The sequence below is a fragment of the Pleuronectes platessa genome, chromosome 15, assembly GCF_947347685.1.
Source record: "Pleuronectes platessa chromosome 15, fPlePla1.1, whole genome shotgun sequence".
Classification (NCBI taxonomy): domain Eukaryota; kingdom Metazoa; phylum Chordata; class Actinopteri; order Pleuronectiformes; family Pleuronectidae; genus Pleuronectes; species Pleuronectes platessa.
The window spans coordinates 11,918,312-11,933,175 of record NC_070640.1 but is presented as its reverse complement, the minus strand read 5'-3'; the positions used below and the strand labels follow the sequence as shown (position 1 = coordinate 11,933,175).

At 42.6% G+C, this 14,864-nt stretch overlaps 2 protein-coding genes across 3 annotated transcripts; both read right to left on the bottom strand.

The window, feature by feature from the left end:
* Nucleotides 1-357: 357 nt before the first annotated feature.
* heatr6 (HEAT repeat containing 6) lies at nucleotides 358-9,883 on the bottom strand. Its single transcript, XM_053441903.1, has 20 exons — nucleotides 9,596-9,883; nucleotides 8,480-8,587; nucleotides 8,238-8,378; nucleotides 8,035-8,150; nucleotides 7,072-7,186; nucleotides 6,882-6,983; nucleotides 6,592-6,756; nucleotides 6,319-6,518; nucleotides 5,973-6,147; nucleotides 5,601-5,807; nucleotides 5,032-5,131; nucleotides 4,583-4,950; nucleotides 4,382-4,504; nucleotides 4,181-4,267; nucleotides 3,759-3,893; nucleotides 3,541-3,663; nucleotides 3,291-3,415; nucleotides 2,358-2,454; nucleotides 1,624-1,828; nucleotides 358-1,458 (listed from the first exon to the last, which is right to left on the bottom strand). The coding sequence occupies exons 1-20, from the start codon at nucleotides 9,881-9,883 to the stop codon at nucleotides 872-874; spliced, it is 3,567 nt and encodes a 1,188-aa protein (XP_053297878.1). The 3' UTR covers nucleotides 358-871.
* A 2,199-nt stretch (nucleotides 9,884-12,082) lies between these two features.
* dynll2b (dynein, light chain, LC8-type 2b) lies at nucleotides 12,083-14,091 on the bottom strand. Of its 2 annotated transcripts, none has more exons than XM_053441358.1 (3): nucleotides 13,990-14,091; nucleotides 12,994-13,138; nucleotides 12,083-12,890 (listed from the first exon to the last, which is right to left on the bottom strand). In XM_053441358.1, the coding sequence occupies exons 2-3, from the start codon at nucleotides 13,123-13,125 to the stop codon at nucleotides 12,753-12,755; spliced, it is 270 nt and encodes an 89-aa protein (XP_053297333.1). In that variant the 5' UTR covers nucleotides 13,126-13,138; nucleotides 13,990-14,091; the 3' UTR covers nucleotides 12,083-12,752. The 2 variants fall into 2 exon arrangements, with proteins under 2 accessions (XP_053297333.1, XP_053297334.1); XM_053441359.1 differs by having other exon boundaries at nucleotides 13,922-14,035.
* Between the last annotated feature and the right edge of the window lie 773 nt (nucleotides 14,092-14,864).

The window sequence follows — 14,864 nt, the reverse complement described above, 5'->3', positions numbered from 1 at the left end:
CAGACTGTTAGAATTATAATAATAAATGTCATGAACAATTCATGTCTTTCTATTTAAATGTCTGTAAAATATATATATAAATGTTTTATATTTTATGTCTTACTATTTAAATGTCTGGAATATACAATAAAACCATATTTCATGTATTTTCATTTAAATGTGATATTGAATGTCTTAGTGTCTGCAAAAAATATAAATGTAATACTTAATGTCTCATTTGAAAGGATCTGAAAAATATACTTAAATAAATGTGATATTTTATGCCTTGTTTGTGTATATATATAAACTGAATATATACTAGATAAACTCAATATTTTGTCTTATTTAAATGTCTGAAATACACAAATATATAAAATATAATCTTTCATGTCATTTTATTTATATTTGTCTGCAGTATATAAATAAATATAAATTAATATCTTTATAATCTCATTTTTAAATGTATCTGAAATTTATATATATATATATATATGTATATGTATATATTTCAGATATATAGTGACTTATTTCAATGTCTTAATAAAAAAAAGAAGTCACAGTAATACAGACCATTCACCAAATTTGTGAATTTTTCTTTGTTAATCTTGACAGAACTCTATTCCATCAATATGCATTGTATGTGCTTTATATGGAGCACTTAGATTTATTTAATATTTGTAATTCCAGTTGGACCATCATTCTGTTTAAATATCCGGGTATAGCAAGGACTTCAGTAATCCTTTGGCTTACATGATGTAGTACATTTTGTGGAATAATAACACACGTTCACATTCATTGATGATTTCAGTCACTACACACTGATTAAGTGTGTGGTTGAACATCTTCTGTCCTTCAGGAGCCTTTGTGACTCCAGACTTCAGTTTTCCAGAACCTATTGCTGTAGCTCTAACTGCTCTTCACAGGTCTTCAAACAATCCTCCAGAAAACTGACGACTATGTCCTTACCCCCCTCCTCCTCTCTCCGTCCGTCCCCTTCAGCCCTCAACTCCTTTACTTTGGACAGAGTCAGTTGCAGATGCTCAATTCTCTGCTGAGTGTTAAAACTGTTTCCCCCCATTTCTTTCTCTCCCTCCAACTCTCCTCCTCCATCCTCTGCTCTGATACATCTGGTCAAATGCTTTTTGATGGTACACCCTTCCTCGCTGTCCAGCGATGCCCCGAGGGCCGGCATGTCCTGAGACTCACTGACGCCGAGCAGGTGCAGAAGCGCTTGTGAGAGTGTGTGTCGCAGGCTGGCACAGTAGCGGTACTCCAAGAAGTCGTTTGTGTCTTCACTGTTCTCGAGCGCTGTGGCCAGGGAATGCCACACAAAACTGAACTGCTTTATGTCCCCGTAGCAGCCGCGGCGGGCGGGAACTGCCAGCGCTGCAGCCGATTTGATGCGCACCTTGTAGTTCTTACAGAAAGTAACAACGTGGCAGAGGGCAGAGAAGACGTCCTGAGACCACAGGGCAGAGTCTGAGAGAAATAAACAAAATTAACTGTTAAGTTCAATAGGAGAGATACATCTTACTGATTAACCCTCCACTTTGAATCCTGTTGTTTTACTTTCTTTATATATATATATAAACTACATATAAAAACATCAGAGTAGTGACAGTCGCCCCGGGAATAAAGACTTACCGAGTGGCAGGGCGGGGTTCCTGAAAGCATTTCCCAAGGCGTAGCAGGTGTTCCATCTGACCTTCATAATGGCCTCTGCTTGGACAGTTTTTACAAGAGCACGGACGGCATCATCCAGTGGGCGCTGAAAGGCCGACTTGGTCAGCTGACTCTCTCTCAGGAATCGAAGCAGATTCCCGAGCGCTCGCACTGCGTGAGACTTCACCTGAGAGGGTTGAGCAGAGGACGTAAGTTGGAAGGAGATGAGAGGCAATCAAAAAGAAGATATGGAGATGATGTCATCACAGGGCATATGTTTGATCATCTCCACCAAGGAGGTTATGAATATGGAAGGGAACGTGTCACGGAAGAAGCATTTAAAATTTGATGTGAATCCGTATCAGGGGGCGAATCTAAGAATATATTTACACTAGCTTCAATATCTGGAGATTGGGTGTTTGGACCTTTTCACCATTTCCCTGAGAAAACTTCAGGGGTCTTTATGAAAAAGAAAATGTAGGCACGTTTTGTAACTATGAGCGACGGAGGAAAGGGTGACATTCTACTTCGATAGAAAGTTTTGGAAAACTGGCTTTTTCATGGTCTTGTATTCATGAGCTTGGTAAAACAGAGAAGATACTTTTCATTCATTCCTAGATTTTTTACTCTTGACAGAACAGACACATCTTGAAATAACATGAGATCTGTCAACAACCTGCTTAGTGTTGTGCGAGTGAAAGTGTGAATGCACTCACTATGTCCTTGTCATCTGATGCTTGAGTAGCTGCCTGCAACATCTTGAGCAGCAGCATGTCCGACAGCTCCTCTTGGAAGTCAACACCAACACTCTCACTGATAAACAGATAACACAAAACAAATCTCTCTAAACAAATTATAACAATATAACATACAGTTTTATCTTAACCATTTAGTTTGGGTTTCTGGATTTAATTTATAAAGAAAAGCAAGTGATCCACGTTAAAAGGGCCAGTGTGTAGGATTTGGCAGCTAGTGGTGAGGATGCTTACTGCAACCAAGTGAATATCCCACCCCTCCTTTTCAAAAACATGATTCTTAGCTCCAAGCGATTGTCTGATGATGAAAAGTATAATTATGAATATCAAAAACTTTTAAGATCCTAAAGAATACATTTTAATAGCAGTGTCAAGTATCACAGATATGAAGGAGTCCTATAATTACTTAGACCTCCCTTTAATTTCAGATAAGGTGAAGTAGCCCAGTACAGAATAGCCCTCAATACGCCACGTTATCTCTCAATCTACATTCAGGCACGGTAGGTATTCATAGTCTTTCCCACAGACAAGCTGAGTGTAGTTATCAGGTCCATATTGCTCTTGTTTGTGGTTGTATTTATCTGTATCTCTGACAAAAAACTCAACACAGAGACATTGAAACTATGTGGGCTGCAGAGAAATGTATCCCACAAATTCTAAAGCTCAACAGAAGAAAAGTTAAATGAACATACCTTAAGACATAAGAAAATAGCTAACCGATTCAAGTCCTATTACGTAAATCTTTTACATATTTAAGTTTCTTAGGGCCTAATTCCAATTTCTTTAGACGGAAACCTGGCTCAACATCAAATTATGTCAAAGTAGCATTATAAACAGTAGCAGTAGCAGTGTGATTTCAATGGCATTTACTCCCAACTCTGTATGTTTTCTTACATATTGACAGTAAGCGTGTCTGTGAGATTTCCTAAAGTCCAGGCCGCCTTGGCACGGACGTTTGGAGATCGATCGTTGAGGGCGGCGAGGACAGTGTTTGCTGTATCTGCCAAGAACATCACATCCTGCAAAGACATCAACACCTCAGACACACGTTTTCATTTTTTCTGGGTTTTTCCAGACTTGAATCTCTTGACAGAAGTTATAAGATATTAAGTTGGTGGTCATATGTGCTCGGCCCCATCCTTACCTCTCTCAGACAAGGGAACAGGATGAAGACTCCAAGCGCCCTAACAGCGGACTTCTTCACCAGATATTTTTCACTGTAGGTCAGCCCCAGCAGCACAGTGACGCACATCATCTGGGTCTTGTCCTAAAAACCACGTGACACGATCACATACACAGATTTCACGGAGCACAGTCTGAGCTGTGCAGCTGCGGACAGAGTTCAGTCACATTGAAACTCACGGGCAGTTGTGCGAAGGCCTGCGGCAGGATGGAGGACAGCGAGTCGCACGCGCTCATCTGCAGCATGGTGTGTTGTTCGTTCTGCAGCGGACCATTGAGCGGACCACTCAATATCTCAGACCAAAACTGTACCACCTGAAATGAATGGAAACACATTAACATTTAATGCTTTACAGAACCGTGAAAGTTTTGCGATCACACAAAAGAAATATTACAATAATCACAATCTTCAGGATTTGACTGAAGAAATAACAGTTTTGACATTATTTCAGAAATGTCTTTTTTATTGTATTGGCATGTTCATCAGTGTTTTTCAACAGTAGAGATTGAAGAATCCAACTCAATAAAAAGGAAAAACTTTCTTAATAATAAAAACAGGTCTGACAGTATAAGTATATTCGATATTGACAGTTTGTACGTACTTGGCTCATTGGGACCCGCGAGTTCTCAGGCACTTTGCTCTCTGCTGAATACTGCTGGATTATTCCCGTCCCCAACTCCACTAGTAGCTAAACAAAAGTCAAGGACATAGATATCAGCGCCCAGATCTTGACCTTCCAGTTGTTGATGATGTAATTTCTAAATATTTTCAGCATCTGTAAATAAAGCTTGAATAGAGGTACCTTTGTCGCGTGCAGTTGCATGAAGGGGTTTGACTCCCCAAGGCAGTGAGCGCACATCTGCCCAATATCTAACAGACTTGCTTGGACTAGAGAAAAGTAGCCGCGTACCAGGTGGGCCAGGAGCTGAAACACCATAAAAAATGACCTTCAGATTTCAGAAATGTCTATTAGGGGGATTTCTGTTTGTACCGTCTCACCAACCTGTAAAGCTTCCACTAGGATAGGGGCTGGCTCTAAAACTACACCTCCTCCTGTTCCTGCTCCCTCGCTGTCTGACTGGTGGTCCTCTCTGGGCTGAGTCACCAGCGACATACAGAGCTGCAGCAGCCACGGCGGTGAGCTCTCCTCCTCCCCTGGTGTATGAAGCACGCGGGGGGAGGGTGTGAGAGGTGTGCGCGATGGGGACGACTCTCCGTCTCTACGTCTCCAGCTGAGTGCCGAGTCATGCTGTGTGAAGGAGCCGCTGCTGCTTTCTGGCTGCTGGAGGAGGAGCTGCACCTCAGGGAAAGGAGCGTGAGTCAGCACCAGAGCCCCGTAAAGGGTCAGGACGGACACACGCACATTCACGTCTAAAGACAGAGAACAGTTGTGTTAAAAAAGCTTTACGTACTGACGTGTAACTTGAAGCCATGTGGAGAAGACAGACAAACCTCTGTGGCCCAAATAAGGACGCATCTGCTTCCAGAGTGGGCTGAGCAGACCAGGTCTGAGACGGTGGTAGGGAGCGTTAAACACCAGACAGGCCAGACACTAACACACAGGGAACGAGGAGAGTTACTGTTAGGATGATAAACCTGGATAGATAGGCATTGTCTAGGCACAATACCTTTTATGCCCTTTTATGCTATATGATGTAATTCTGGGAGGTGTAATTATTAGTCTGTGACCGCTATATCTTTGTCAGTCAAGCATAGATATGATTTTCATAGGATGAACAATACAAATGATTATTATTGTGGTTACCCTCTAAACGACCTTTCCCACTGTACGTAGTAAGGATCTAATGTGAGTAAATGGACTTAAGGTTAACTTATTTTCTTAGCAAAGATTATTTTGCAAAATAAGCATCATAACCTCACAGGGCAGCTGTTGGCTTTTAGTTTGATCAATGCAGAACGATTGCTGACAGTAAATACAGTGCAATTCTCCTGTAACTTTCAGAGCAGAAGTGGCATCTCATATGACAGTAAGGTTTATTATTGAAGTTTTTTTATCGTACCTTAAAGACCTGTATGAGTGTCTGAGTAGCGGTCTCAGCTACCAGCGCGAGACTCAGAGCACGGTGCAGCTCTCTGATGGTCGTGGCCAGGGAGAAGGAGAAAGGCGTGTAAGATGTCCGAGGAGACGCCGTATCTTCAGCCACAGCCAGGAACTGACGGGAGCCATCCAACATGGCTGATAATACCTGAAGTGCACACGCACGTACCTGCAGAAAGAGAGAGAGAGAGAGAGAGAGAGAGAGAGAGAGAGAGAGAGAGAGAGAGAGAGAGAGAGAGAGAGAGAGAGAGAGAGAGAGAGAGAGAGAGAGATGTTACAGTCCTATAAGTTAATAAGAATTATAAGATGAGTGAGGTTAGGGTTAGGGTTGTGCCTTTGGTGATGGGTCCTTCAGTATAATCGTGAGCAGAGTGAGAGGTGGTGGTCCGCCAATAGGAGATTCAGGGATGAAGGAGAACCAATAGCCATACAGCATCCGTTTCTCTACACTTTTCACCAGCGCTATCAGACACTGCACAGCTCCCTGACGCACACGACCATGATGGCACCTGAAAGAGAAAAATGCAACGCTCGTTTGCACAGGACTTCTGAATCATAAATTCAAGACGTCCTAAGTTCAGTCAAATGAACATTCAATGAAAAAACAACAACCACATACATGCTCATTCTCTGGAATGAGAAGGTAGTGACGTGAATGGACATGCCGTGTCTTTATGTACCTCAATTTGCTCTGTGCATTGCCCTCCGCATCGGAAAACTCAGAGTCTGAACTCTTTAGCTTCCAGGACGGGTAGAAAGATGGATCGGAGGGTGTAGTAAACGACTCTCCCTCACCTCGGCCTCCCTCTTCTCCATCATCCCCTCTGCTCTGCTCGGTGCTCAACTTCTTCGCCTTTCCTCTGGACTTCTTCTTTTTACTCTTAGGAGAGAAACAACTGATTTGAATATGGTCGTTTCTTTAAATAAGACCAACAAAAAAAGGCTTGTCTTACCCCTGAGGTTTTACCCGGCACAGCAGCATCCTTTTTTGGTTCAGGGGTTTCTGGTGGTTCAGCAGGTTTTGGAGCAGAAAGACCTTCATACTGAGGAAGAGGAGCTGGGTAAAGCACATCCGGCCACTCGACATTCACCCCTGGAACTCCCTGGAACATGAGCCTCTGCAGAATACATGTACATTTCTCCGGTTTATAACATTAAAACTGTTGTGTAGCGTGTGTTCCTGGAAAAGGACAAAAATGATAGAGCAAATGAAAAAATCTACAAGTGTGGTACAGCTTTGCACCTTAATAGTGGCCAGCACAGATCCAAGCTCCTCCACTCCACCAAATTTCCACCTGCCACCAGACAGACAACAATGAAGTCCTTTCAGTGCTGACTGGATCACCTGCAGGGGAGAGAGGGGCAGGCATGGGTCGGATGTGATAGAGTGCTTTTTCTTCAAAATGTTATATGTTACAACACATACTCCGTACCATGCAGTAGAAGAGCTCATCGGTGTCGGGGGGCATGGGTGACTGCAGATTTTCCAGAAAGACTTTGAAACATAGACTTCTGTATTGGTCATCCAGAGGGGCCTGACCAGGGATCCTGGAGAGAAACAATTCAACCAAGCACAGAAACATTTATAGCCAAGAAGAAGCAACACTTATGCAGAAATGAAAATACAATACTAAAGACAGTTTGTGATAGAATGCTAATAGATATTCCTTATGAATGGATTTCAGACATAGTATGATAGTAGTAACTCTGGGACAACTGTTGGAGTAAAAACAAATTTGAAAATAAGGAAATATACATAATTGTTGTTTTAATGCCACTTTTCACAGCCCCGTACCAACTGGCCTTGTTAGAATGAGAACTATTTTAATACAAGGTCTTTAAATCTAAACGCCACCCCTGTCCTTTTGTTTGCTGGTTTATTTGTTTATAAGGAAGGTAAGGCAAAATCTACTTGACGAATAACGATGAAACTTGGAGGAAGGGTGTGGTATGGGTCACAGCAGAACCCATACAATGTGAATCCAGAGGGCAGCTGCATAAATGTTTCATCACTTTCATTAAAATTGCGAGATAGACATATATTTACGGAACTTATATCTTTAAATGAGTTAAATGTGATGCAGGTGGATTGAATTTGAGGGGACTGTTTGGCCTTGGTGGAGTTATTTGCTCGACCGAGTACTAGTCTAGTTATTGTACCAGACATCTAGATGAGGTATTGAAGGTTATTAAATTAAAAAATTAAAAAAAAGGGATTATGCTTAGCGTGCTTGTTTCACCTTAGCTACACCAAAACCAACATATTTATTAATTCTGGCTTCTGGATTGGAAGAGGGGAACCACGACTCTCAAGATTTTAAACAACTTTTTCGAAATCAGATCACAGACGCCACGTCTCAAACTGTCTGCCAATTAAAAGGTCGACAAAAATGTACCTGTAAAACATGTTTGCCAAACAGGTAAGAGCAACACGACGTAGTTCCAGATTTGGCTGAGATGGCGCACTATACAGAAGAAGGACGCCATCTTCAAGCAGAAGTTCACTGAGTTGCTGTGAATGAGAAGAATCTCAATGTTAATATGTAATGGTTATCTTTATTTACAAGACAATTTCATAACACTGGTTTCAAATACACACCTGGTGGCACTGAGGTCCATTCCCATACACTACTGTGGAGAGTGCCAGGAGCACGTCGGAGTGTGTCCATGTACTGCACACTTTCAATGCACCGGATGTATACTTCAGCAGGACAACCAATGTCTGTTCATCCATTATGACCTGAAAGAAAAATCAGTGAGAACAGAAGAGTGAGAAGAACTGATAGCTAATTGATGGACTTGAAGGCTAAGCTCTACTATTACTGAAAGGAAAGTTGTTACCTTGAGCTGATAGAGCAGATGATGTATTAACTGGCAGAGTTTGATGACTAAATGTTCTTGAGTCAGCGGCACAAGAGAAACGGCACGTTTCAGCAGCGTACACACATCCTGAAATGGATAAATAAAGACGCTAGGGTTTATTTGTCCAACAACCGCATAAAAGCACATAAATCCCGTCGATATTCTGTTGCTGGAACAGATACAGGACATTTGGCAAATATACACATCTGCTTATTGATACACAAATTTTCAACAAGACCACGGTCCCCATGTTACACTCCTGTCGGCCATAACAGACGTCTGAGGCTGCAGTAGCAACAGACTCAACAACAAAAGAGTGTTGTAGATGACAATGTGCTCTGCATCCCTTTAAAACCATCCTCTAATGGCGGCGCCCAGCAAGATGATTCGGTCCTGCCTCAAAGCATGGTGTACATGCACCATATGATGCACTCATGCTGTGCGTCCCCCCCCCCCCCCCCCTTTTTTTTTATTTAAGAGTTTTGTCTTTCAGTTGAGAACAGAACGTATTGATTTCACATTCAAATTTCAAAAAGCTTTCACTCAAATCCCCGCACTCGCACTCAAGTAGCCCCCGCTTGGGATTCGACTTCTTCAGCCTGTGCTCAACCTATGTGCTTGCACTCAGACGATTTGTTGCTTTGATCGATTCCTGGCACTTCCTCTGCACTCAGATTTCTCCTCTGCTCTTGGACATTTCTTGGGTCTTTCAAAGTTCACCAACCAATAGAATACCAAGTGCAGTTCTGGCAGCTTCTAATGACCCACAGGAAGACTGTGGAATCTCTCCATCAGAAGCGATGAGTGTTTCGATCATCTCATTGATTCCATCACATTAAGAGCTGAGGCCTTTCTCTGTATTATTGAGGTGTTCAGAATAAAGTGGAATGTATGTCAAACCCGTTAAAGGATTGGGTTTGCACTGAACTTGCCAGTTTCACACACACACACTGGGTTTACATTGGTCAAGGCTTGGTTGTTGTTCCTGTTACCATAGCACCAGGTGCACCTTGTCATATCAATAAAAAACAACATTTTGGGGGTGGGGGGGTGTCTCTGTCTGGCGTCTCCACCAGACAGAGGAGTGTGTGTTACCTCTGGTCGGATGTCGATGTTGGGGTAAATGGTTTTGTTGTAGTTTTCGGACATGAGCTGGTCAAACACCAGGTTGAGCTCCTCTTGGAGTTGGCCCGAGTCCGCTCGCACGGATCGGAGTTTAGCGGCGCTGCGGGAAAACTGTTTCTCGGCGTCCGACGCGACCCCGAGCCTCCAACGATCCAAGCCCGCCGGGGCGAACCGCTCGCCGTCATCAGCCGCTGGCGGGGAGGCAGAGACACCGCTACGCCCGAAAGTCGGCGTTGACATCCCAGTTGTTGAAGCCATGTTTTCCACACCCGGAAGTAAACCACTTGTATTGTGGTTCTCGCGCTGCATTTACAGCTCGACACCAAACTGGGAGGCTCACTACTGCCTCTAACGCTGAAAACCAGAAACACAGGCACCATTCAAAAGGGGAGGAAAATATTTTTTTTATTTGTCTTTTTCTTCCTCGCTTGATTGACTGGCGGATCGCAAACAATGTAAGGTGCACACCACCCCCTACTGTACAAGAGTGTGTAATATCATGTAATTTAACAGATTTTGTCAAATTCTATGGATCAGCCCTGTGTCTTCAAAACATAACGAGTGCCTCCTGATGTCTCTTATTCCTCCTCCTTCTGTCCCCAAATTCCCCAATAGATCCCACTCCTGTCCCACTTTCCAGACTTTATCCTGGAAGCTTTGTCGTTCTGCTTATTACAATGGGAGATTACATGTTCAGTGTTTTCTTTAACCTCACAATCATTACATCTGTCACTGTTCCTCTTCCCCATTATAAACAAGGTGTCATTTGGGGCTGTGTGATCAAATCTTAGTGTTGTTATAAGAACTCCATCTCTTCTGTTCCTTTCTATGAAGCTCTTGGCTGTGACTGAGTTTTGTATTTTAAATCTCCTTCCTTCCTGGTCCTCCTCCCACCTTTCATGTTTTTACACCACCTTATACATTTACTGATGCTCTATCCCAAATTTTGATATTCACCTTTACAATAATCATGAAAGGGCCCATATTGTGTAAAATACATTTTTGGGCTTTTACTATCCGTAATTACTTCAATCAATCAATCAAATTTTATTTGTATAGCCCGTATTCACAAATTACAATTCATCTCATAGGGCTTTAACAGGGTGTGACATCCTCTGTCCTTAACCCTCAGCAAGAGTAAGGAAAAACTACTAAAAACCCTTTTAACAGGGTAAAAATACGTAGAAACCTCAGAGAGAGCCACATGTGAGGGATCCCTCTCCCAGGACGGACAAAAGTGCAATAGATGCCACGTGCAGGAAAACATCAAGATTAAAGTCTCTAGCAGCATTTGATGAGGGTATCACAGTCCATGGTCAGCAACCATCCAGACCACGATCCACCATCCAGACCAGACGCCACTCCAGTCCTCAGTCACCGTCCACCGCCGCCCACCAGGACCCATCACGAGCCACCACCGCGGTCCTTGTCCACCGCCAGTGCCCAATGCCAACGCGACACAGGGTCCGCCACCAGCACCACGATCAGCCCACATAACTCAGAATCCGCCACACTGGATCCAACACTGCGATACTTGAAGGGGATCAGTAGGGACCTTGCACCTACATTGGCCGACTGACCTGAAACTTGAACAAACATGAGGATGGTGTAACTTATCATTTAACATCCTGTTGTAACCGACTGTAAATATGTGGCTGGTCTTCTATAGTAGAAGTATCCAAACATAACGGGACTTTCAGCTGTGTTTTCCAGAGAGAGAGTCACTGGCAAGAATGAGACCAGTGATCAGTTAATCAGAAGAGGGGTTCAAGAGGCAGGTGAAAACAGCCTGTTCTGTCTGCATCTCCAGAGAGAGGCAGAAGAGAGGACATGGAAATACACATTGCAGCAGTGGGTTTTTTTTCTCTCTTTAAACCACTGATATATCATCTTAGGATAACCAATACCTCAAATTAAATCTGTGAAAGATGTTAAATATGGGCCCTTTAAAGCGCATTAATTAACAATCAAAAGTTTGTCTTTTTTTAAACAGACTCAACCTTCTTTTTTTTCTTACAGAGACATGGGCATTGTAAGATAGCTGTGGTATTGGTCCATATTATATACTCAAGTTTAATGATGAATAATTAACGTGATAGATTGTTGCAGCTAGTTAAGGTGGACCCAATTCTGCATTTATATACAGGTAGGTAGGTAGGTTATATTTCATTCGTACTATATTGTACCAAATTTAATACTGGCTATCAGGCAAGTGTAAGGATTAAGACTAAACTATTTCAATTACAATATAGGCATAAAATACACTATTAATGTTACTTTCCTCTGCTTAACCTCAAATAATTAATATTACCAGTTAGCCATTACAAATATGTCACAAAAAAACAACACTGGTTTGTTGCCTCAAAGTACGTACTGTATTATTAAGGTCAGAATACAGGAGGAATTATATAAAGATAAAAGTAAATGCAGCTGAAGAAAATTCAAGGTACACAAAAGTAGTCGAACCAATTTACTGTCTCAATTGTTTTGTGCTCAACATGTTGAAAATATCACAACACCCAAGTGTACACTAAATTACAGTCCAGCGATACAAAGCGGCAACATTGCAAATACTTGGAGCAGAAGTGGAAACAGGAATGTTCAAACATGTACAAAAGCCTTCAATCTTAGCATACAGTATTCTTTATTAAGTGTGAGCAACAGTAACTGCATTATTTTTCCTTCTTTAATTCAATCTGAGTTGACACTGAAAATTAAAAAGGCATCAACAAAAACTCTGTTGCTCATTTTAATGTCTTGAAAAATAAGTTATTATACAACATATTCATATGAAATAATGTACAAGGTCTGTGCATACAAGCACAGCAGAAATTATATCCAAAAATTATGATTCATGGTCAAGTCTGTCGGACGTGCAAATGCTGCCTGGATTCTGGCGCTCTTAGTTTAACATTTTTTTTTGGAACAGCACACCACCAGTTCAGGCAGGACTAAAGCACCATCCAGAACAGTGGTAACATCGTAGGTGGTAAACAATAACAGACGGCAGAAAGTAGGGAACCATGAGGTGGGCATGTCTGCAGAAAGTTGGTAGCGAATGTACAGCATGGCACAGAAGAATTAAAGGCTGAATTTAAAAGTAGTTGTCGGAGGGGGCGTTGGGATTTCAGCCCGACTTGAAGAGTAGAATAGCCACTTGGCCCAGGTAGAAGTAGATGAAATGCTTCGTCTCGTGTGTCACATAGCTACCAAAGTTCCTCCCGACGATGCAATGCCAGGTGGGGTTGTACTTCTTGTCAAACTCCTGCAAGGGAGGTGATGATGAGCACAACACAGATAGGACGCCATTAAAAACGGCTTTCAATCAATGTTTCATGTTGGTGATAATTATGTTTGATCCAACATACCTTTTTGACATAAGCGGCAATATCCTTCTCAATGTTGTACTTCTCCATGGCCTGCATGGCACAGTCCACAGCATCCTGCTGCATTTCATCAGACATGTCTGCATTCTTTATCACTGCCTTCTTGTCAGACATGTTGGCTTCTTAACTGCACAAGAAAAAGCGAATTTTTGAGACTATTCCATACAGCTCACACACAAATTCCAGCTCATACATCCAGTGACACTTGTCCTTGCACTCCCATGGCACCTGCATTGAAGTCTCAAGTTTATTTAGGTCATTCGACCCATATCTGTTAATGCAGCATTTCTACAAAGAAAAGTGCAATTAAGTGCCTGAGTGAGAATGATTCCAAACAATAAACAGAATCCTAGGCCTATAAATACAGGCTAAAAACAATATAATCCAGGAAAGTCACTTTATGAGGAGTCTACTTAGTCGTACCTTGGTTTCATGATTTAAAAAAAATTGGGGGCATAGTGAGAATGGCATCTTAAAACCAGATTAACAAAGTCATCTGGATAACGGAGTTAAAAACTGTGATCCCCGCTCAAGATGTAGTTGATGTGCATGTAAGCTACTCACTAAGCAAGCAATAAAAGAAGAGTGTTGACGAGACAAACAAGACAATGTAATTCAGCCACATCAGATGCTCATTAGTTGCAATTTGCTTATCTGGTTACCTGCTTGCCTGAGAGTAGTGCAACGAGTTAATGCTTCAATATTTGAAATCAACTAGCTACCATCATTTAATCAAGCTCGGAGGTTTGCAAACAGTGCAAAGAAAGTGGGAGCAACACGCACGCGCACGCACACACACACACGCACGCGAGCACACAAACACACACACACGCATGCATCCATACATACATACACACCTTCTCAGGACAAATGCAAGAGGAGAGCAGCAGAGGCCTCGATGTTCACTCACCTCCTGCACAGCTTCTATCACACAAACAAACCGTGACTCCTCTCTGTCACACATATATTGATTCTTACCGTCTCTGTGCTGTTATAGTGATCAGACGTGTGCGTCACAGGCAGCTGCAGTTTGCACTTCCTTTATGGATGGAGCGCGTGCGCCCTCGCCCCGCCCTTCAAATCACAGCCGCTAATCTGATTGGCCGGAGCCGAGCCTCCACCCTGCTCGTGGGCGTTTTTTACTCGCGGATAATACGCCCGCATCTTATGTCCACCCAGAATGCACTGTTTTCACACACACACGCACACGCATCCATATTTATGCACGCAACCGCCCCCTCCTGTGTGGGCGTTATCGATCCAGGTGATCAGGTCGATCGATCGTGTTGATCCCGTTGATCCACATGACTGAGAAGATGTGAGGGGCTGGATTACACCCGAATGGTGCAGTGTTAGAAGCGTTAACATTCTGAATCATTTGTTTTTAAACGTATAGTCAGTGCAGCCCGGAAGGAACCCAGGATCAGACATATTTACAGCTCACAGTTCCAGGTCACTATGTCCCTTTTCTGGATTTTCAAGACTTTCCCACTCGAGATAAAACTCTGATACCTTCCGGCAGTAGGATGACTTTAAAGAAAACCTGTGAATGGTTTATCACCCTGTGTCACAGAGGGCCTGTCGGGCTCAGTTTGAGAAATGTGCAGATACAGAGGCTGTTCTTCCACTCACCTACTATAAGAGGAGAGTTTAGATGCCAGTCTGCAAAACACCTGAGAATTAACACTACAATGAAGCAAGAGGGAACCTGGGTCTAGCAGAAAAGCTTTTAATTTAAAAAGAGGCATATTTGTAAATTCTGTATTTTTCAAAGGGGGGGAGGCATGGATTTATTTCCAACAAGGTCATTTAAAGTATTTGTGGATAAATGAGACACTGAATACACTTCCTGC